Genomic DNA, 22513 nt, shown 5'->3' with positions numbered 1-22513 from the left:
GATGTTTTGGACTACAATTCCCATCATCCCTAACCCCTGTCCTCTTAGCTAGGGATCATGGGAGTTGTAGGCCAAAACATCTGGAGGGCCGCAGTTTGGGGATGCCTGCCTTAACCCATCCCCTAAGCCACTGTTCCAGTGTTCGTGAAATCTTTGGGTTGTGTGGATTGAAGATAACAGGAATCACCCACGTCATGGTGTTTTGTTGGGAAAAGGACAACTGTCTAGGTCCAATGCTCTATTGCAGAGGAAGGGAATGTGTGGACCTCCAGTTGTTGTTGGACACCAACCTACTCCATCAGCCTCTGCCAACATGGGCAATAATCAGAGATGGTGGAATTTAAAGTCAAGCAAGATCTGGAGGACAACAGGTTCTTCACTGCTGCCTAACTGCATCCGGACACTGGTTCCAATGCAAGCAAGCCACTCATAACAGAAGCAGTTTTTTAGGGAGAAAATGAATTGTAAAAGTCAGCAAGAAATGGCAGGATGGGGGAAAGAGGCATATTTCCTGAAGCTCTGCCCCAGCGCCCGCCAAATGAGAAATTAAAGTTGTACAGACCACAGTTTGGGAAACTCGCTGCACGCAGGAAAGGCAACGCTGCCACGCCATGCATCCTTGTAAAGGGACCCCTGACCATTAGGTCCAGTCCATAGCTGCCAAGTTTTCCCTTTTCTCGCGAGGAAGCCTATTCAGCATAAGGGGAAAACCCTTAAAAAAAGGGATAACTTGGCAGCTATGGTCCAGTCGTGACCGACTCTGGGGTTGCGGCGCCCTTTACCGTGTGTGTGTGTGTGTGCGTGTGTGCGCGTTACTTCCGAGTAAATGTGCCTGGAACCGACCTGAGCGTTCAGGGGCCAAAGAAAAGCCGGAGGAGCAACGCTGTGAAATGAGAAGAAAGCTGGAACAACCCAGGGCAGTTGGGGGTGCAGGGAAGCGGGAAAAACTAGCAAAGGACGCACCTTCAGAAACAAGCACTTACGCTGCAGCAGCAGTAGCAGCAGCACCACTGACGCTCCTTGTACAGCCGCCGAAGTTACCCTCACAACTCGCTCGGTAACCCCGCCTCCTCTCCCACGTGCCCCGCCGCAGCATCTCCTATCCCTTCCCCCGCTCTGATTGGCTGAGCTCCCTTCCCCCTTCCGCAAGCCGGGCCGTAGCCATTGGGCGGCTGTCAGAACGTTCAGGCCGTCACGACGGCACTTCGGCGTCCTCCCTCTCGCAGCCAACGAGGCGGCGGCGTGGCGTATCAATCACTGCGCGGCGTCCAATGGGGCGGCGGTGGAGGCTCTCCCCCCCGCCCCCTCGCCCACCCGGAGCCGAATGTTGATACGGGCGAGCCGACCAATGGGAGCGACGGCGCCCTGCTCGTGCTGCTTTCGCGGCAAAAAGGATTTGGCGCGCAAACGTGTGCGGGGCCGGGACCAGCTGGGAACAATAACAGTGCCTGGAGCGGAGCGGAGGGGACCGGCCGGGCGCGGGAGAGAAGGGCGAGAGGAGCCCGACTCCGCGCGGGGCCACGACAGAGCCGAGCGGGGCAGGGCAGGGCGGCTGGGAAGTCGGCGCTGACCGGCCGAGCGTAGGCGGAAGGGAGCCCTGTTGTGTGCCGTAGCACCCTTCCCTTCCCCGCGGAGACCCGCGCCTCCGTGGGGGCCTCGCAGATGACCCGGAAAGCAGCCTCGGCGCCCTCCGCTCTCGGCCTGGCCGCCGCCTCCTCTCCGCTCGCGGCCCTGGCCGGCTGCAACTCCGCGGGACACCATTTCCCGGGGCTCTGCCCTTAAAGGAGGATGGGGCGTGTTCCTGGCTCCCGGCCCCTGCCATCCAGCGTCTCCCTGCACCCCCGCGGCCAGGACGGTGGCACCGGTCCGCTGATACGGCTCTGATTCCCAGGAAGGGGAAATCAAGACGGCGGGGTGGGGTGGGGGTGGGGGAAAGAGGGATCCTCCGGATTTCCTGCGGTGCATGGGGGAAGGGAGGCAGAGGAGCGAGCAGGATCAGGCCTTCCCCCCCTTCCCTCCTACCCACCCCACCCAGTCTCCTCCGAGGCATATGAGTGCCAGCGTTTTGTATCATGTCTCTGGAGGGCCTGGGGGTGACCCAGAATGTGGCGGACCTGGAAGCCCTCTTGAGGGGCGCGGAAGCCATCCATGTGATGGAGCAGCAGATCGTGATCATTTCCACCCCAGACCAGCTCTCCGCGTCCGGAGGAGAGAACGACGCCGAACTGCTGCTGTTTGCCACTCCGCAGCCCGCCAGATTGGAAACGGCAACGCAGAGGCCTGCTCTGGAGCGTCCGCCGGTAATGCCACCCGATTCCCCGCACTACTGCTGCTGCTTCTGCTGCTTCTAGGAGAGCAGCAAGCTTTGCCAGCAACGAAATGTTTTGAAGCGTAGCTTGTTGTGTACAGTATAGCGTGTGTGTGTGTGTGTGTGTGTGTGTGTGTGTGTGTGTGTGTGTATGCACCCGATGTTCTAGGACGCTATGGAGATGGGCATATAAAATAGATGCCCTTTGTTACCACCGAATCGTGCCCCATCCTCCACCGGGGGCATGGTGCAAAAATGTAAAAACTCCTGTGACCAACAGCAGTGTGGCCATCTTTGGACTTTACACCCAGGGTAATGGAACAAGTTGCAATCTCCATAAGACCTTGTATGTAGTTGGTTTTGCCCATATGTTGGGGAATAAGTAGTTAACTTCTCAGATTGCCTCGCCACCACCAAATATATATATTTGGAGTATGTGTATACACACACACACATATACATACATACTTTCAACTTTTTGTTTCTGTCCAGGATCAGCTACCTAGCAAATTCCAGCACTGCTAAATAATATGAGAGCTATTGTATTAGAAGCCTTTCTGATCCTTTTCTAGGTTGCTTATATCAGTAGGACACAGTTACATCTGTGAGTTGATAGTTTTCTTTTAATCCCATGTGGCTTTGTAAAGGCTTTCATTGTGCCTGTAATTATAGAAGAAATGTGGGGAGAGTTTCAAGACGGTGACTGAAATAGTGCCTCTTAAACGTGGCATATGTAGCAATCTCGTAGGAAGGGCAGAGTGCTCATGAAGGCATGCAGAGAAATCATTAACTAGAAGGTCTAGGCTTCAAAATGTTACATTGTCGAACTTAACGCTGCAAGGTTGTCCTGTCTGTCCTAGATAGATAGACACCCGGTTGTTTTTTTCTGAGCCTGGCTGCAGAACTTGCTGGATTGTGTAGAGTCTCTTCTTTCAGTGCAAGCAGCCTGCAAATGTTGTTAGTGAAGCAGCTTAACTTCCTGTTACAGGATGTCAAGGCCCAAGTTCTGTGCAATTTGTTCTTAACAAAGACAAATGTTTGGCTTCAGCTTTGTTGTGCAGTTGCTTTCTTTAGAGCTGCATACTCTGAGGTATGCAGTGACCAGCCTGATGTTAAACAAAAGGAAGACCTACCAAAGGGAAAGCTATTGGTAATAGATCTGTCACTGCATTGCAAAGGAAGGAAGTGGCAGGAACTGTGCAACTTTGGTTTCTGTTCTATCAGGCTAGTGTCTTTAAATGTGTGAGAGAAGGTGACATATGTTGTGCCCCTAAGGATGGGCAGGCCAGTCTATTTCCAGTCCATGTCAATTGGGCATGAATTAACATGTAAGTCTGTTTCTGCATTCATCATTGCATTTCTTTCACTTAAAAAATCTGCATGAGTTTTTAAATGCATATTTTACCACAAAATAAGCTACTTAAATAATATTTCTATTTCAATGTAGGCATTTACGAACCTATTTTATAATAAAATACAGTTTTAATACATTTTTGTACATTGTTTGAGCCAATAAGTATTGCAGAAATGTGCAATCTGAACGATAATTATGCACTGATCCACACGTTAATCCAAGAGGTTTGGATCAGGAAGTCACAGAATATCTCAAGCATTTCTATGTGTCCCATTATTTATGTTAGGGATCATATGCATTTACATATATACATGAACCAATCTTAAATTAGTTTGTGGCTAACAGTTTTAGCACTGACTGACTGTGCTATGTTTTCTTATTATTGTATATGCTGGAAAAAGAGGCATGAACGCTGCAATAAAATGACACAGTTTAGGACTATTGGGACATAGTATGTACAGAGAAGTAGGCAGATGTTCAAATGGTACTGGAGATGCTGTGTGAATCAGTGTATACACTCTATGTATACATAGTGAGCTTCCATGTGCTGCATTGTTTATGGTATGACTATTGACTATAGGACTAAGAGCATGATGAAACATGTCCAACTAGTTGGAAGTGACAAGCAGAGTAGATTATTTTGTCTCTGTGTTTTTAATATACATAATCACTTGTTGTTGTTGTTGTTGTTTAGTCGTTTAGTCGTGTTCGACTCTTCATGACCCCATGGACCAGAGCACGCCAGGCACTCCTGTCTTGCACTGCCTCCCGCAGTTGTAGCATGCACTAAGATGTTGATATTAAGCTAGAGGTCCTGTTGGAAAACTGAAGGCAAAAAAAAAAACACCTTCAGGAATGCTGAATTTGTCAGAATTTTATATAAACAAATTTGGTTTAAAAGAATTTGCTGGATCCTTAGATCCAAAAGATGGGGCAAGCACATTCTCTAGTAGAGAGAGTGTCAGCAGAAGCTTTAAAAAGGAACAAAACATGCAGCAAAGTCAAGCATGGGAATTTAGGCTGCTAGACCCTTTTAAGATCATGTTTAGTCTGCTTACAGCGCTCTTCCATTTCCCTCCCTCTCGCAATGAACAGATCACACCTTTAGTAAGTTTAAATGCTTTACTTACAAACTCCAAAGGTTAGATTATTCCATGCAGCAGCACAAAGAACACAGGTAGAAAATTATTGGGTTTAAAAAATACTTCTGAGCATACGGCCTGGGCTTGAAGCGAGCAAGCTCAGGTGCACTGCCCGGTCTGCTTCAGATGGTGGAAGAGAATGAACAAAGACACTTCACCTCACCAGAGGTGAGAAGGTGTGGCCTAACTGAGTCTAGGCATACAATTCTATGGTCTTAACCCCTTCATGTGTTAACTACCCCAAGCTTGCTAGTTACATTTGATTGCAGTTTTCCACAGAATTCACTCTTTCAGTGCATGTTTGTTACTTAATTTCTCTCCCTCCTTGGAGCTTCTTGTGAACCAACATAGTAGCAATTCAGCAAGCAGAGATTCTTCATCAATGCATCTCCATGTTGCGGGAAAATGCTGCCCCTGTTGAATTTCAGCCCATTGTGCACCTGATAAAGGAACCACATCTGTAAGGGGAAGGTGACAGTGTAGAAAGTAGGAGAAGCCTGCACAAGGAGTTTGGCTGGGGCAATATTGCTTTTCCCCCATGTCCCCTGTGGTAGTTGGGGTCAAAAGAACCCCCAGAACAACATACAGGGAGGAGAACAGGGGTGTTGGTTCTTTCTGGCCAGCTGAAATGCTTGTGCTGAGGCAACGATTGCCATAGCACTATGTTGAATTCCTACTGTATACTGGTGCTTATACAAATAAACACACAGGGGAGCAGGGACTACCTGCCCCTCCAATCCCAGTTGAAAGACATGAGCTTGCAAACCTGGTCTCTTTCCTTGCCTTCTCAGTTGGGTTGGCTTGTCAGAGATTTAAGTGAATGGAGCTAGATGCTTAAGGGACTTGCTGTCCTCTGTAATGAGACAGCTGGCAATAAAACATGGAGCCATGGTTGCCCTTGGCTGTATTGTGTGGGATTATCCTCCTACAACTGTCCGCTCCTGGAGAACTGAAGCTGTTGCTGGAGTTGGCCAGTGCAAGGGAGTTGATGGTTGGCAGTTCTCGTTGCTCTTTCCCAGCAGGCAGAGCAAGGGAGGTGATGCTCACAAAAGCTGCCTGCACCCTCCTCCCACAGAGGCCCTTTTCTGCCGAGAGGGGCCTGCAGTGGGCGGCCGCTTTACAGTCGGTTCTTTGTTTTAAATGTTTGGGTCGGGAATCTGTAATGAGCCTTCACTTTGTGTTGTCTCATTGGGGTGCCTGTTGTTCAGGGAAGGACTGAAGATGTCTGGTTTCCCTGCCCTGTTGGTGCTGCTATATTCAAGCCATGTAGTAGGTTTGAGGGCATGACCTTTGTGGGTACATGGAGGATGCCAGCACCCCCAGAACCTGGATCTGCTCAATTTGCAGGGATCTGTCATTTTGGAATGGAAGCAAGAAAGGAAGGACTCTTTTTTAAAGGCTATTCCGAGTCAAATCTTGAAAAATATTTCAAATCCCAAGGTGTCCAGCTTTTCAGTTTTGGAGAACCAACATTAGGCTTTCTAGGCCCTCAGATTTGTTCAGGGTTTTTAGATGCCACACCTTCTAAGTTTGCAGAAACTCAGATATAATAGGTGCCAGAGGCTTTTCAGCTTTGCTAGGCTGGAATCTCATGGACACTTTGACTTTAGTCACTTCTTTACAGTGGGCAGAGACAAACGGGTTGTATACAACGCTAGACCTACTCAGAGTGGACCTGTTGAGGTTAATGAAGCTAAATTAGCTGTCCCCTTTAATGTCAGTTGGTCGACTCTGAGTCAGACTAGAATTGGCCACAACCCACAATCTTGTAATTGGTTTGTCTCACCTTGAGGTTGTTGTTTTTTGGGCTCCCTACTATATTTCATTGTTGATGTCATTGTTTGATTTGAACCCTAAATTTGTCTCTTAAAAACATCATACAAAATTATTTATTTCTTATTAATAGTCGCTTGCTACAAAAGTGTCAAAGTAACATACTTCCCCCCAAAGCACACAATATCAAATTTAAAATAAACTGGAAAATAAAAAGAACATTACAGTAGTAACTAAAAGTGCAAATCCTGGAACAAATGCCTTGGCAAAAAGGCCAGCACTATAAAACATTTTCTAGCAATGCAGTTAATGATCAATACAAAATCTTTAAAGTATTATATTGGTAGGCAACCAGGGGATAATAAACCCACATTTTAGCACAAAATGCACACTTATGCCCACCCCCCAGCAACTGATATACAAAACCATGTGTTTGTGACATAAAGGATGGCAAATCTACCGCAGAGTCAGCATAAGCCAAGAGAAGAACTAACCATTTCCATTTCATACGGTAATAGCAAAGGATACGTTACAAAAAAGGCCACTGTGCACCTGCTTATGGCCACACTGTTAATGTTAATGCAGCAGCAGAAAAAAAGGAGACAGCCTATACAGAACTGCTCTCATCAAACTGCCAGCGGTTGTGGCTTTGTACAATGCATCCTGAAGCACACTCACCTAGCAACAATGATGCAGTGCACTAAATCCTCTGGGTTGCGCAGCACCACAGTCTCAGCCACTCACCAGGTTTGATGTTTCAGGCATCTTCTCCAAGTGGTTGGAGAAGATGCTCCTCTATCGCCCTTTCTCTCCAGCTGTTCTCCCACCTCTGCCCTGCGCGCACTGGTGATGCACCAACCTGGGCTGTATGTGTTAGTTGTAACAACAACAACAACAACAACAACAACAACAACAAATTTAGTAATATGTTTCCTATTAACATAAAAATACTATGGCCATGGCAATGTAGAAAGGGGAATGCCTGGGTGCAACATTTCATTATGACATAAATGTGCCTCAGGTTGACAGGAACTGGAAAGCACATTCCCAAGACCAACCAGGTCATGCACATTAAACAGAGTATTCTTTAGGACAGAATTAAAGATTAAGCTCCCTTGCTGAAAGCGCAAGTTCCAACTCTCACCCCATTTAAAAGGCATTCTTGGCATCACATGTGAAGGCATCCACAGGGCATGTCTACTCTGCAGACCTGAACTGGTTTAATTGCTATAGCTTCCCACCCAGGGCCCCTAGAAATTCTGGTTTGACAATGAGGCAAAGAATTTCTAATTCATGCCGGATTCATGCTTCCATTTAAAGTGCCTGTACCTGAGGGATTCATTTAGGTATGCCCAACATTTACTCCTTAAAGCATTTTTAGCACGCTGCGATAACTTCTGCAATAGCTTTAAAGCACTCTATAGAAAACATTTGCTTGCAGGATGCATGAGAATATACTTCCTTTAGTAAGCAACACCTTCACCCCCACCTTCGTCTCGTCATTTTGTCTTAGCTGCTGGGAAAGAAGCAGTCTCTTTCTTTTATGAGTAGTTGGACAAGTGGAAGCAGTGGAATTTGACCTGATGATTGCTTCAAATCCTGGAATTGCCAGGTGAGGTGTCTCAGCGTTGCTGCTCCTCGTAGCCAAGAAGCAAGCCGCTCACAAGTGTTTCAGGCCTTCATCAGAGACAGAATAGTCCTGGGGTGAGGCTCGATCCCATTACTAGTCTCCCACGTTAAAGGGAAGAAAGCATAGAGACCATTCCTGGACAGTAAAATGGAACAATTAATAAATTGAAGCCTTCAGCCTGAGTTCAGTTTTGAAAAGAATTGTATCTTCCCGTAGGGTGGTTCTCAGCAAACACCCACTGGAAAACAAAAGAAAAAACTAGATGGTAGGGTTATGCTTGCGCTATGCCTAGTGTATTTCAGTCATTTGCAAAAAAAATGCAGGTGGTATTTTATATTTAAAACTTAGTCTCTCAAGCCTGTCTTGTTAACTGCCCACAGAAATTGTGGATTTCCTAATGCTTCCTTTCAGAAGAAGCAAATAGGCTTCCAGAAAGCGGAATGTCCAGGCTTGCATTTGCTTTGGTCTCCAGCTGTTGTAATCTCTGGGAATGGATAGACCTGAGTATGTGATCTTGTTGTGTGGGGACCTATGACCTGTGCAGAAAATTGTACACACAGAATAAACTAAAAGATGTTCTGAAAGGCATGGAGAAATCATTCTGTGCTTATGGTTGCAGACTGGCAACCCATTTCAATCTAATGTACCAGTTTATCTTCTTGATAGTTACTCTTCCTAATCTTTTACAGTATCTACCTATCCTTGCTGCAGTCAAGCTTTTCTTTAAGTGGTCATCCTTTGTAGTTTCTCTGCTACCTCCTAACTAATTTCCATCTATGTTAGCAATCATTTAATAAGGTTGAGTTGGAAAAGCAGGATAATGTTGTGGGATGTTATCTTAACTTAATGATAACTTAATTATTTGTTGAAGCTATGTGTCTGAATCACCGATGAAAGGGAATATGACTTGTTGCTTCTACCAGTTTTGGGGTTATCTGTGGAAATGTCTGCTCCCTCTACTGTGGGACTGAGGAGCTTTTGGCCCTCCAGATGTTGTTGGACTGTAACTCCCAATAGTCTCATCCAGTATGTACAATAATAAGGGATGGCAGGAGATGTAGTTCAGCAATATCTGAAGTGTCAAAGGGTCCCCAGCCCTGCTCTACTAGTATGACTTCTGGTCTTCTTCTTCTTCAACACATCCCTCATTGAAACATCCCAACCAAGTTGGTTGCTCTGTAAATGGTAACTAAAGTGGGATTCTCAAACCAACATATTGCAATTACGGTTTGTTTTTTTTGTATAAAAAGTCCTGCATCTTTTGCTCATTGCTAGGCAACCTCATGGAGATTTGTTGTTTGTGGAACTCTAGTGGATTATGCGATCGACTTCTATTAGGTCAACACTTCAGGTCTCTGTGGCCCAAGATCTTGCCATCTCTCTTACTCTTCTGTTTCAGGCAAGAGGTATGGAGTTACGAGAGCTTAAAGGTTTATCAGTTGTTGATGTTGATGACTGTAATATGATTGATGCTTAGGTTCATTGAAATAATACCTGGGACTTGCAGAATATAAGCTCTCCTTACTCCACACTTGGAAAAGAAGCTGCGCAGAAGAAAAAATTAAAAATATGCCATGACCAGAAGGCCTTATGTTGCTGAGTTGTTGATCATGAGCAGTGAATACTTTGGACAGCTTCCTAAGCTTTTGAATATTCTGGGCAATAGTAGCTAGAGTGCTTGTGGATGGCTCTTGGTAAGCAAGTTTCCTTTCTATGAAAAAAATACCAATTCCAATTGCACAATTTCTTTGCACATTACTTTCTGCTATGGTTTTAGACAGTTTTGGTGATGTCTTAGGACCCTGTCTACAGTTGCAGAGAAACTACAGTATATGATACAGCTTTTGCTGTACCACTTCTGTTTGGAAATGGGAGACACTCATAATAAGAGCCCTGCTGGATCAGGCCAAAGGACTAAGTAGTCCAGCATCCTTTTTCCCACAGTGGTCAGGCAGATGTCCTTGGGAAGCCCACAGGGAGGAAAGGAATTCAAGTCACTCTCTCCCAACAACTGATAATTCAGATTGGTAATTCATAGTGCCTTTGAACGTGGAGATAGCACATAGCCATATAGATTTAGTCCTCTTTCTCAAAGTACTCTTGGGCTCTTTCTGCTTCACAAACTCTTCCTTGTTTCACTGCATAGCTGAAATGAAATTATAGCTATCCACCAACTTATTGCAAATGTCTCTCTCTCTCTCTTCTGTTCCAGGTAAAACGGAAGCTGAACTTGGAGACTGACCACCAGTACATTGCAGAGAGTGTTCATGCAGCCCGAGGAAAAGCGAAAAACCCTGTCAAAGGTGCTAGTGGCCAGAAGGGAACCCTGTTGCTTTTAATTACTCCACAGATTTTTCAAGATTTCTTGTCCCAGTAGCTAAACAGAGCAGGACTTCCTGTTAATAGAGCAGCCTGAGCCTAGAAGAAGGCTGTGGTGCTTTGGGGGAGGGGGGAAATAAGCAGTTACCTGCCTTGTACATCATTGGTGGGGTTGGTGGGGTCGTGGGTGGCTTCCGAAAAGTCATTGGAAACAAAAATGAAGTGATTCCCCCCCCTTTAAAAATAGTTATTTTTATTTTGGCAACTTGTATGCCCCTTAATTATAATCTTTTCTAAGCCATGTACAGGTAACCCAGCCATACATTAACGATAGATACATTAATTACAACTATACAATCAGTTTTCGGTTTAGATGGTACAGAAATAAGTGCAAAGAGACAAACAGCTGAAAGACAGAAGTGAAAGGACCACTGCAAAAGAGACAAATGGAGTCAGGGGAAAAGAGGGAACCAACTATGTCATTGTAAAAAAATGTGAAAATCCTAATAAATGATCAGGAATAGTAGTAAGTGGTAAAGCTGATGTGTTGCACTAGATTTAGAACCCTAGAAATCTGGGCATTTTTGTTGTTTTTTTAAAAAAAGTGAAAAAGAGCAAGTTCCTCACAGAACTGCAGTTCTGGAAGGGACCCTAAGGGACCATCCAGTCCAACCCCCTGCAATGCAGAAATCTCAACTAGATCTTATATGGCAGGTTGCCATCCAACCTGTGCTTCAAAGCCTCCAAGGAAGGAGATTCCACCACCTTCCCAGGGAGTCTTTCCCCCTGTTGAACAGTTCTTACTGTCAAAAAATTCTTCCTGATGCTTAGTCAGAATATCCTTTCTTGTAACTTGAAGCCATTGGTTTGGTTCCTAGCCTCCAAAGCAGGAGAAAACAATCTTGCTCCATCTTCCATGTGGCAGCCCTTGAGATATTTGAAGGTGGCTATCATAGCTCCTCTTTTCCAGGCTAAACATATCCAATTCCCTCAACTGTTCCTCATAAGGCTTGCTTTCCAGACCTTTGATCACCTTGGCCTCCCTCCTCTGCACACGCTACAGCTTGTCAACATCCTGCTTAAATTGTGGTGCCCAGAACTGGACACAGTATTCTGGGTGTGGTCTGACCAAGGCAGAATAGAGTGATACTATTACATCCCTTGACCTGGACACTGTGTTTCTGTTGATGCAGCCTAGAAGATCATTCACCTTTTTTTGCTGCTGCATCACCCTGTTGACTCATGTTAAGCTTGTGGTCCACCAAGACCCCTAGATCCTTTTCTTGTAATGTACCTAAAAATCTGTGAAGATAGACTTGAAACTATGTTGGCCCTGGCATCTGACGTCGCTGAAGCTGAAGGGAAACTGGGTAGGATGCTGCAGGGGACTGCAAAACTCTTTGCTTGCCTTACCCTAGAAAGTTTTCTGCTCCTGCTAGCAAGAGACAAATACTTGTGCAAATCAACCGGAAGACATGGCCAGTTCCTCTTTTGGTTGCAGTGTAATTGGTGGATGGATATATTTCAGACTGTAGACTGATTTTTAGAATGCACCTTAATGGGTCTGCAAATCTTTGCTTTTCACCATGAGCCCCTGTCGCCTCCTCTGCAAAACCCTTCCTACTTGCTTGGGTAAATGGGGAGGTCGTCTTGCTGGAGCCCTCTTATATTTTATCTGGTGCCTCGGATAGGAGAATTCAAGGCATTGGGGGTTTAAATTCTGAGCCAAACAGCCAAACGTAACTTGGGGAAATGCTGCTTGATTTGTGATGCAGCCAAGCATCATGAGCTGGACAAGTTCACATTCCAAGCCATGCAGTGGCAAACCTTCAACAACGTTGCTAGTTGTAATGAAGTCATCATTGATCCTCAGGGGTGAAGTCTCCTGGAGAGAAATCCCGCTATGAAACCTCCCTGAATCTGACCACCAAACGTTTTCTGGAGCTGCTGAGCCAATCGCCTGATGGTGTTGTGGATCTCAACTGGGCTGCAGAGGTGCTGAAGGTGCAGAAGAGGCGGATCTATGACATCACAAATGTCCTGGAAGGTATCCAGCTGATCACCAAGAAGTCCAAGAACCATATCCAGTGGTTGTAAGTAGAATGTCACCTGTTCTTTTTGGTTGCCCTATTCTGATTGTATTGGTTTTCCGAATTTCTCCTGGCCTCAGGAAGTAACAAACGTCTTGCATTTGCTGTAGGAGACTTGCCTGGTTGTGCTTTTGGAATGTGTCTCTTAGGAGAAAAGCCTTTGTCTTCATTTCTGTATGAAATGAAGTTTGGCATGGATAAGGCTTTCTTTCTGCATTGCACAAAATTAATAGGGTAACACTTGAAGATGAGAGTGGACTTAATACAGCTCCTTTTGTTAATAGTTCTCATTTACAAGCATTCTTCTGTGAGTGAATGTCGTCACAAGGGCTATATATGGATGTACATACTTTATGGAATGTGCATGAAATGTGCTGCTTGTCATAGGGATGGGCAAACAGCTTTGCAGGGCAGTGAAATCCCATCTCCTGAACCACTGGGAGTCCTGCTGTAGAGTGTACTTGCACCTCTGCTCCATCCGGGCTTTTGAAGCTGCACCAGTATTTATTATTATTATTTGAATAAAATGTGCTTTCCTAGGTATGTTTCTTGAGAACCTAGCCTCTCACTACAGAAAGGTCCTAGCTCAATAGTGAAGCATCTGCTTTGCATGCAGAAAATCCCAGGTTCAATCTGTGACATCTCCAGGTAGCACTGGAAGAGGTGTCTGTCTGAAACCCTGGAGAGCCACTGCCAGACATTGTAGACAAAAGCGAGCAAGATGGACTAATGGTCTGATGATATAAGGCATCCTTATCCTATGATCATCACACTTCATTTAAAGACTCTTAGAGACTTTCAGAGACTTTCAAAGATTTCGGTTTATTACTTTTGATGTTTTGAAGAAATTCCATAAAGATTTTCATATTGTAGCTTGTTTATGGTCATTGTGTTGCTGTCCTATGATCTTATGACAAAATTAAATGAGGCTTAACTCCCATGTAAGTGTGAATAGAATTGCAGCAAACCCCATGGAATAAAATGGGACTGCCTTATGAGTAAATGTGGCTAAGATTCTGATGTTAAGCCTGACTTAAGCTAAAAAAACCTGCTCTTCTGTCCTTTTGAATATGTTTTATTCCCCTCCTACATGGAAGAGATGATCTTACAAAAAAGCCTTTGTATATAATGCAATGCATGAAGCATGTCATGAATGTGTTCATCTGCAATGTCCTGTATGCCTGATCCATGCCATTCTGTAGAAAAATGTGCGCTACATCCCATCCTGATGTGGAGATTATTTGAATGTGTAGAGATGGTTGTATATAAACATTCACCAACGTCAAATGAATAGCAGATGAAAAGTTGTACAAGGTATTAGATAGAGTTGGCCCAATGTGACTTTCAGAGTTTGCCCAATGTAACTTCCATGTTGCTGCACCATAAAACTTCTAATATAAGTACCTGGGCTTTCACTAACCCTGCGCATGATCAGATTTGATCATGTGGGACCATAGAACATGCTGTCTGTTCCTCTTTTTAACATGCCCCCTGATGTTGGGAGACAGCAGGTCGCTGATGAGACTGTTCCATCTTGTCTTGCCCTGTTTCCTTTAGGGGGAGCCGGACTGCTGTGGGGAGTGCCGGCAAGAGCCTGGGGTTGGTGAAGGAACTCCAGGATCTTCAGGCAGCCGAACAGCAACTGGACAGCCTCATCCAGATGTGTACTACTCAGTTCAAGCATCTCACGGAGGACCCAGAAAACAAACAATATCCTTCTGTGGAAGGTGGAGGGGGGATTTTGGCAGACTGGAAGATACAGAGCTGGGCTCCTAGCAAGCAGGTCCTAAGCATTAGCCAGGTGCAGCAAGAGTGCCTTCTTCCAAAGAGGTAGTTGCACCCCTGACATTCCAGGATTGGGTGTTGGTGTTTTAATTTGCACTTCCCCACCCTGTGAGCTAATGGAAAATCCCTACCTGGCTGCTGGTTAAGGCTGTGTATTGTCAGTGGAATGGAGAGCTGTGTGAGAGGGAGAGATGTTGCTAGTCGATTTTTGCCTGGCAGCTCTGTAGCCGAGCCTGTTCCTGATAATGTGACTTGGATCCCACCCTCTGTGACGGGTGCAGTGCCGTAAATGTGTCACAACTGTCACATTTAACTCTGTTTCAACGTATTCCTTTGCCCCATTAAAGATTGACTGGGAGGCACACAGCTCATCACCAACACAGCCCACGCTTTATATATAAGCAAGTGGCTTTTTTCAGGGTGTCTGGTGGAAGTAGCTGAATTGATTATCTTCTTGGTCCTAAGGATTAGGCTGATGGGCTTGCTGTCCATTTTGAATCACCCAGGTGACATCACAGAACAATGTGGAGCAGAAAATTGCCCTTCACTGTCTCCCAAAGCGTTAGCATTCTTCTCCAAGAATGTATACAGTTAACAAGGAATTGATTGTAATGGAGGCTGACACCTGTGTGAAGCCATTATCGTGCAGAATCCATTGGGAAATTGCACAGGCAGACTGTGATGCTGATCCATGGATGTACGATGTCCATGTTTGGGAGGAAGAGGAAAATGTGCCCAAATGTTAATGATGCTTTAAAAAAATAATAATGCGGTTTTACTGGGGGGGTGGTGGTTTCTATTGCAATAACAAATTATTTCTTGCTGTGTGGAAAAGCTATATGTGCCATTCCACACTAAAGCAATTCTTTCATTTCGTATCTTCCCCACAATGTTTGGTAGCTGAAGGATACAAGCATATTATGCTGCGTTCAGGAGAACAGTGGCAGTCTTTGTTTCCCAAAAGCTAGTGATTTGGGCTTGGTAACTTTGCTTTGTGACTTGGCATGTAGTCTGTCATCCTTCTCCTGGCAAAACTTGACTGGACACACCTCAGCTTACGTGACGTGCCAAGATCTGTGCAGCATCGCAGACCCTTCTGAGCAGCTGGTGATGGTGATCAAAGCCCCCCAGGAGACGCAGATGCAAGTCTCTGACCCGGCGGAGGTAACACTTCCTGGTTGCTACAGGGCCATTGTGCACAGAATGCTTTCTGCACCAGCTCCTGCCAGTTGAGGTGGTCGCTCCCTTTGCAGGAGTCTGTGGTGACTGATCCAGCTGTAGCCAACCCTGAACCAATGCTATGGCTAAGAAATCCAGTCTTCAAGAATCATAGGCCAATAAGGATCCTTTCTCGCTTGCCTCTCCAAGGCAGGATTCTCCATGCGTCGTACTGATCCCAATCATGTCATCTCCAGTAGAGAAATCTAGAGGCAAGAATTAGAAATACATTAGATAGTTCATGCAGCTACAAACTGTATGGAAGGGTGGAGAGGGGGTAGCCAGTAGCTTCACTTTAACTGGATTAGCTGATAATGGTGAGTAAGAATCAACATTCAATCACCAATGGAGCCTTGCTAATACAGTGGTAAGTTGGGTTACAAATTTAATTCATTCTGGAGGTCCATTCTTAACCCCAAACCGCTCTTAACCTGAGGCGCGCTTTCACTAATGGGGCCTCCCGCACCGCCAGCGTGCGATTTCCGTTCTCATCCTGGGGCAGAGTTCGCAAGCCGAGGTACTACTTCCGAGTTAGCGGAGTTTGTAACCCGAAGTGTTGGTAACCCAAAGCGTTGGTAACCCGAGGTACCACTGTAAATAAATTGTTGACCTCCAGAAAAAGGCACCTCAGGCAATGTTGTCTCTGTCCTTCCAAATACAATTGGTGAGCTAAGGGGGAAATTCCCATGGACGTAGTAGACAATGTGAAGCTAATGCTGCACATTTGGGGGGTAGTCTTTCTTGAAAAAGGGACTGCTCTATTATTTAGCCCCTGTTAGTTAGGGCCAAGAATGGTAGGACTGTGCAATCCAATCCAGGTTTTGTAAAACCCTAATTAATCCTAATGTCCACCAGTTAATTCCCACATCACTGGAATATAGGTTAAGTTCCCACCATGTTTTGACCATAATCTCTTCTTCAGGGGAACAAGCTAGTAGGGAGATTTTCCACTACAGAAAACTATTCAATTGTGTAAATGTCTCCTCAGATATCCACCTCCTCTTCTTTTTCAGGCTTTCCAAATTGCTGTGAAGAGCACCCAGGGCCCAATAGATGTGTTCCTGTGCCCAGAGGAGAGTTCTGGAGTCTGCAGCCCCACCAAGAGTCCATTGAAGGTGGCTTCCAGGGAACCTTCTCCAGGGTCTTCGCAAGCAGCAGCAGCAGCAGCTCCTGCACTTCTGCGTCCCTCCCAGGAAATGAACTCGCCATTGCTGAGTGCAGACCAAGGTATGCGGATGGGGGAACAGGGCACCTGAAGGTCCCTTTGGAGCACGTTGTGATTGGAGGCTGTATCAAAGCAGGTCAGGATCTGAGCCTCTAACGTTCTCCTATAAGAGCGTGAGAATTGCCTTGTTAGGTCTGACCATGGCCCATCTAGTCTAGGATTCTGTGTACAACTGCGCCCAGTCAGGTACATTGAGAAGCTTGCAAGAAATACCATACATGGTTGTGCTGGCTGTCCCTTTATTTTGTTTGCAGTAGCTGATACGCCAGCCCCATCACACCATAGGTCGTAGAACAGGATACAGAGTGGAGTGTGGGAGCAGTTTGGGGGCTTGCAAGGGCAGGCTTGGTTCGTGGACTGGGGACAGATCGTTGGTACACAAACACAGAAGATATTGTATTCTCTCCATACGAACCGATCTAGGCCCTGTGACCATCATCTTCTTCGTGTGCCTCCTCCACAAGAGGTCCAGAGAGGGTGGCAACTTGAGAAAGGGACTTTTCTGCAATGGCTCTCTGCTTGTGGAACACTCTCCCCAGGGAGACTTGCCTAGCGCCTTTGTTACATATCTTTAGGTGCCAGGCAAAAACCTCCCTTCCCAGGCCTTTGGCTAATTAAACAAGACCATAAACTGGTGTGGGTGGGTGTGTAATTGTTTTTGTTTGTTACTATGTTATGTACATTTGTGTTTTTATGCTGTAAACCACTCTGTGACCCTTGGATGAAGGGCAGTATAGAAGTTTAATAATAATAATAATAATAATAATACGGTAATAAAAAATAGTCTTCCTCCCTCCATGATTAGAAACATCTTCGTGTTGAAAGCTGTAATAGGACGTAAGATTTAATTAAAAGGAATGTATTTCCAGACCTCCAGTAAAAGCAGCCTAGATCCCCACCAGGGATAGGAAACCAGTAGCTCTCCAGATGTTGCTGACTCACAACTCACACCAGCTCCATCTAGCAATGATCAAAGGTCAGGGGTGATGGAATTTGTAGTCCAGAAACATCAGGAGGGCCACAGGTTCCCCTTCCCTGATCTAGGCAGAAACCCATTTGCTTGAGAATGATATGCTAGGATCAGAAGCATCATTTTTGTGTGGACCTTCATTTTTTTGTGCTGTGTGTTGTAAGCCAGTGGGGGGGGAATTGATTCCTGTGCTCCCCATTTTAGTATTCCCTTCTCATAACTCAATAGATTTCAGCCACTCTGGTTTTCTGATGAAAAAACCCAGAGGGGTCTGCCTAGTGTAAGCTCTGTTAGCAGCAAGAGATCCAAGAATTCCTCTCTGTCCAGTTGTTTAATCTAAAACCTGCTCACCCCAGCTTAATGGGTGGAGTTGCGAGGAAAATATGTGTTTTGTGCCTGCTGAAGTCTCCGTTTAATCAGATCAGGAATGTTAGGTAGGGCTTCAAGTGGTCAAAGGGGAGGCGTTCTGTTCTTCCCCTTTCCCTCCTGGCCCTTCCCAAGCATTACTGCACGCACTCCTAATGCTGGGCTTTCCTTTCCATCACCCAGATATAGGAAGCTGCCTTATACCAAATCTAACTCTGTACTGTCTACACCGACTGGAAGAATATCCCCAGGGTTTCAGGCAGGGGTTTCTTCCTAGCACATCTGGAGAAGCTGGGCTTTGAGCTCTGGCCGCTCCCTGTGAGAGGCTAATCTCAGCAGGTTCCTTGTGCTTTAGGCCTGATGGTCCGCTGTGGCACCTCGTGATGGTTGACAGGCACTACTAGGGCAGCTGTGCTTAAAGGAGGAAGTACCCACTCTAACTTTTCTTCTAAACCTGGCTTTTGCCCACCCTTTCCCTACTTTCCCTTGCCTAAACTGACCTATGGCATTTTGGAAGAGATTTCTGGCTGGAAAGAGCAGAACACAGTCTTAAACATGCTCTTTTCTGTCACGGTGGCCTCTCTTAAGAAGCTACCATAATCTCATCTGCTTTGTTGCTGGGCTCCAGGTTTTTCTTTTCTTTTTTTGCTGAGCCACCTGCCTTCCCCATGGCGGTGACAAAGTGCAATAGCCTGGGCATGCAGCAGCCTGGGCTGGGGTTCCATGTCTATGGGCTGAGTAGAAGAAAAGCGCGCAGGCTGAATTTCTGGGGAGGCACATGGACAGATGATAGTGTGGCAAGGAGGTCGGTATCATGACTCAGCAGTTGTGCCTGGTGCCTTTGTTTCATGCGCTGCCTCGGCTCGGGAGGGCTAGATAAGGAGTCCATAGGCATGTTAGGCGTATCAGAAAGGTACTGACAAGGTTTGGGGTGAAGGTTGTTCCTCTTTTGCAAGTCTCTGACAGGGGAGACTGCAAGTTAATGTGGCTGCGTGCGTACACACACACACACACACACACACACGGAAAGGGGTGGAAGATGCACTGCCAAACTTGAGTACCAGGTGATCAATGGCCACAATGGTTATGTTCTGTCTCCACTGAGTACCAGCGACTGGGGCGAATGTTATGGCACTCAGGTTTTGCTTACAGGCTTCCCATAGCCATTTCCATGGGAAATGGGCATCACTGGCAAGAGTAAAAGCTTTTAATTTACTCAGGCCTTTGGGATCTATTCTAGGGAGCATTATCACTGACTCTGCTGCTGTCAAGTGTTCAAACTGCTGCTGATGGTGATGTTCATTTCAGTTCTTGTTTTATTATCGAATTTATGTTGTTAGCCGCCTTGTGCTCCTTCAGAGCAGGATATAAAACTGAGGAGCAGGAGTCCAGTAAGTTGCTGCATGCACAGAACACGTTCTGTTCATGCAGGGACACTCTCCATGCCCCTAAATATTCTCTGGAGGGTTGGAGGAACCCTAGAACAGGTTTAGGGTGAATGCAAGAGGTGCATGGCGAGGGAAGAGAAGGGGGGGGAAGGAAACATCCCACTGCATGAGCAAGCTTTGTTCCTCACACAGATACCTCACTTAGCCCTATGTCGCCTTTCGTTCAGTGTAATGAAATGAAAGAAATGGTGGGCAGTCACCATTGTGTGTTGCCTGAACTGACCTGTGGCATTTTAAATGCACGATTTAAAAGTTCATTGTTCGTTATCCGGAGAAGTTGGTTATGGTGTGATTAAAAAATAGAAGTAATGAATGAATCCCATGTGTTTTGTCTCTTGCAGAGCCCCTGTTGTCTAGGGAGAGCGCACTGCCACTGAAGTGCCCTGCGGATGACGTGAATCTCTCGCCACTGGCATCCGTGGATGCTTTGCTCCAGCCGGGCAAGGAGGACTTCTCAAGCTTCCTACCTGCCGAATTCATTGCGCTTTCGCCGACCCAGGACTATCACTTTGGGCTTGAGGAGGGCGAAGGCATCAGCGAGCTCTTTGACTGTGATTTCGGAGACTTGACTTCCTTGGATTTCTGAGCATCCTCAGGTGGGGTGGGGTAGGGAGCGCCACTCAGCCGGCCCTGCCCCACCATGGGGCATCCTCTCAGAGCTGACGTCTGAATGTAATCGCAAGGCCAGCTGCAGCCTCCTCGGCCGGTGTGCTGTGGAGAGGACTCCAGGGAAGGAAACAGAAGGCAGCAGTAGTTCTTGGCTGCCTGTTGCCAGCCACCTCGCTGCGATTGAAGAAGGCGGCTGTGGAGCTAATGGCTGCTGTGAATGTTGCAGGCCCCTTTCTGTGGCCTTTCAGTGGGCCCGCTGCGTCCAGGCCCATAGTAGTAGTGTCCAGGGCCATCTTGATTCTCTGGTGCCATGTTTTGACTCTATAGGGGCAGTCCTAGTAGTTAATGCTGTTGTCCTAACAACAGCTAACTTAACTCTCGCTCAACCACTCCTTTGCCCAAGTCCTCACTTTAAACCGAATTTTGCTGTGCGCAAACCACCCCACCCTGTGCCAGCTGTTTATCGCTCCTTACTGTGAGCAATTTCCTCTCTTGCCTTTGGAAACCGTGACTGTCAGAAGAGTTTCTGAGAACACGCGCTCCTCCCTCCCTTCTGTCAGCAAAGTCTCCTCTGGGGTGTAGGGCAGTAATGGCCTGGATATTCATTGTGAGAGGGGCACCTCTCTCTGCCAGCCAGCTGGGGGGGGGGGAGGCAAGAACAATACTTCTAAGTAATAATTGGTGATAACCTGACACCCCATTGTCCTACAGACCAGGTCGTTCTGGTTGGCTGGCATTGAGAGATCAACAATTTGCAGTTTGAGGATCAGAGGTGACCCGGGGGGGGGGGTCTTTTTGCCAGCAAGGTGTAAACCTGAGATTTGTAATCCTGTAGTGAAATAATGGCCATTTTGAGGAAAGTGTGTAGAATTGTGGAGGATGGTGCTGAGGGAACCTTCCAGTAAAAAATTTTTTTTGTGTGTGGGAAGGGGAGCTGCTCAAAGCTAGTGAAACAAAATAGATAAACAGATGTGCCTGAAGAGTTGCTTCTCCCCCATAGTTGTTTTATATATATATATACTGGTTGCAAAAGAGAAGTGAATATAAGGAAGCCAGGAATGATGGGCTGAGTTGTTTCTGGATATTAGCCTGGGGCATGAGGTCCTACTCATGATAAAGCTTTAAGGAGGATTCTATATAGATTATTTATTTATTTTGGGCTCCCCCCACCTCACCTTTTTTATTTTTGCAAGGCCTTTGAGTCTCCCCACCTTTGTGTGTGGAAGAAGTTCATTTCTGGGGATGGGTTCGGTGTGACTTTTTTTTTTTTTTAAGAAGTAGGCTAGATGGCCATAGAATTTAGCTGTCCTTCTCTTTTGATGAGCAGAAGGCAGGAGGGGACAGTGATTAAGGTGAGGTCAGCCAAGAATGTTTTGCTTCATCAGGAGGGTAGCAAAATACGGCTCGCTAGTCTCCAGAAAGGCAAGGAATTCTGTTTTCTGACTGGTGGTGCAGATGATAATGTAAAGCCGTATATGACAAATGCCTTTCTTTCTTTCTTTTTTGCTTGGAGACCTGTTTGACCCTCCCCTGCGAAGCAAAAGGCGTGAATACTGATTGCCTTCAGTCTGTGCACTGCCCAAACACCCCCCCTTCCCCCTGTGCTAAGCACTATGGGATTTTTCTCCAGAAATCATGAATTCATATTATTTATTTATTATTTATGTGGGCTCCATCCAGTGTTTCTGGAAGGATAAAGGGCAAGTTAAGAGGAGATTGCATGAAGTGGAACTCTGCCTGTCCAGGCATGCAGGGAAAGAGGCCATATTGTATCCCGGTAGAATAGCTAGCCTAGCAAAATGTGGAATGGAGGAAGAGAGTTTGAGAAATGAGTAGCCGGCGTGTTGTAGATGAGGTCCGGTAGGACGAGGTTTCTCTTGTGTCCCATCCCTGTGGTGGGAGGTGTGACTGGTCAATATTGTTGTGCCGAAATGCTATTTATTGGTAGAAATATGAACAGCAGGTTCATCTTGTACAGGAATACTCCGTGTTAAGGGTGTTGAGGAAGAAGGGGAGAGAGAGAGAGACATACAGCATTAGTTATAGGAGTCTGAGGAACATCTTGGGCTTGTCCATTTTGGTAAGTACCTTCAGTTGTTGGGAAGCTAGGATAAATCAAGTGAAACCTTTAAAAAGGTGGGAATGTTGCCGACTGAATAGCATATGACAAGGCAGCTCTCGGTGTTGTCCCTTAGGTGCCTTCCTTTTTCATTAGCCTAGCAAATTTCAATTACTAGGACTCACCAAAGTGTTCCCCTGCTTCATAAGGGTCCCTT

At 46.1% G+C, this 22513-nt stretch overlaps 1 protein-coding gene across 1 annotated transcript; it reads left to right on the top strand.

The window, feature by feature from the left end:
- Positions 1–1525: 1525 nt before the first annotated feature.
- Positions 1526–21506, top strand: E2F1 (E2F transcription factor 1). The gene is made up of 7 exons (XM_035123718.3): positions 1526–2300; positions 10420–10510; positions 12400–12619; positions 14174–14326; positions 15451–15565; positions 16633–16846; positions 19970–21506. Exons 1-7 carry the CDS (start codon positions 2073–2075, stop codon positions 20212–20214), a joined length of 1266 nt encoding a protein of 421 aa, XP_034979609.2. The 5' UTR covers positions 1526–2072; the 3' UTR covers positions 20215–21506.
- The last annotated feature ends 1007 nt before the right edge of the window (positions 21507–22513 follow it).

Source organism: Zootoca vivipara, chromosome 7, assembly GCF_965207765.1.
Source record: "Zootoca vivipara chromosome 7, rZooViv2.hap1.1, whole genome shotgun sequence".
Classification (NCBI taxonomy): domain Eukaryota; kingdom Metazoa; phylum Chordata; class Lepidosauria; order Squamata; family Lacertidae; genus Zootoca; species Zootoca vivipara.
The sequence above is the reverse complement of the archived record's forward strand: the minus strand, read 5'-3'. Positions and strand labels throughout refer to the sequence as shown.

Bases quoted from the DNA above. Each gene is read 5' to 3' on its own strand.
- E2F1 (XM_035123718.3), top strand. From the start codon at position 2,073: ATGTCTCTGGAGGGCCTGGGGGTGACCCAGAATGTGGCGGACCTGGAA. The intron at 12,620-14,173 runs GTAAGTAGAATG...TGTTTCCTTTAG, and splicing joins AAGAACCATATCCAGTGGTT to GGGGAGCCGGACTGCTGTGG. The intron at 15,566-16,632 runs GTAACACTTCCT...CTTCTTTTTCAG, and splicing joins AAGTCTCTGACCCGGCGGAG to GCTTTCCAAATTGCTGTGAA.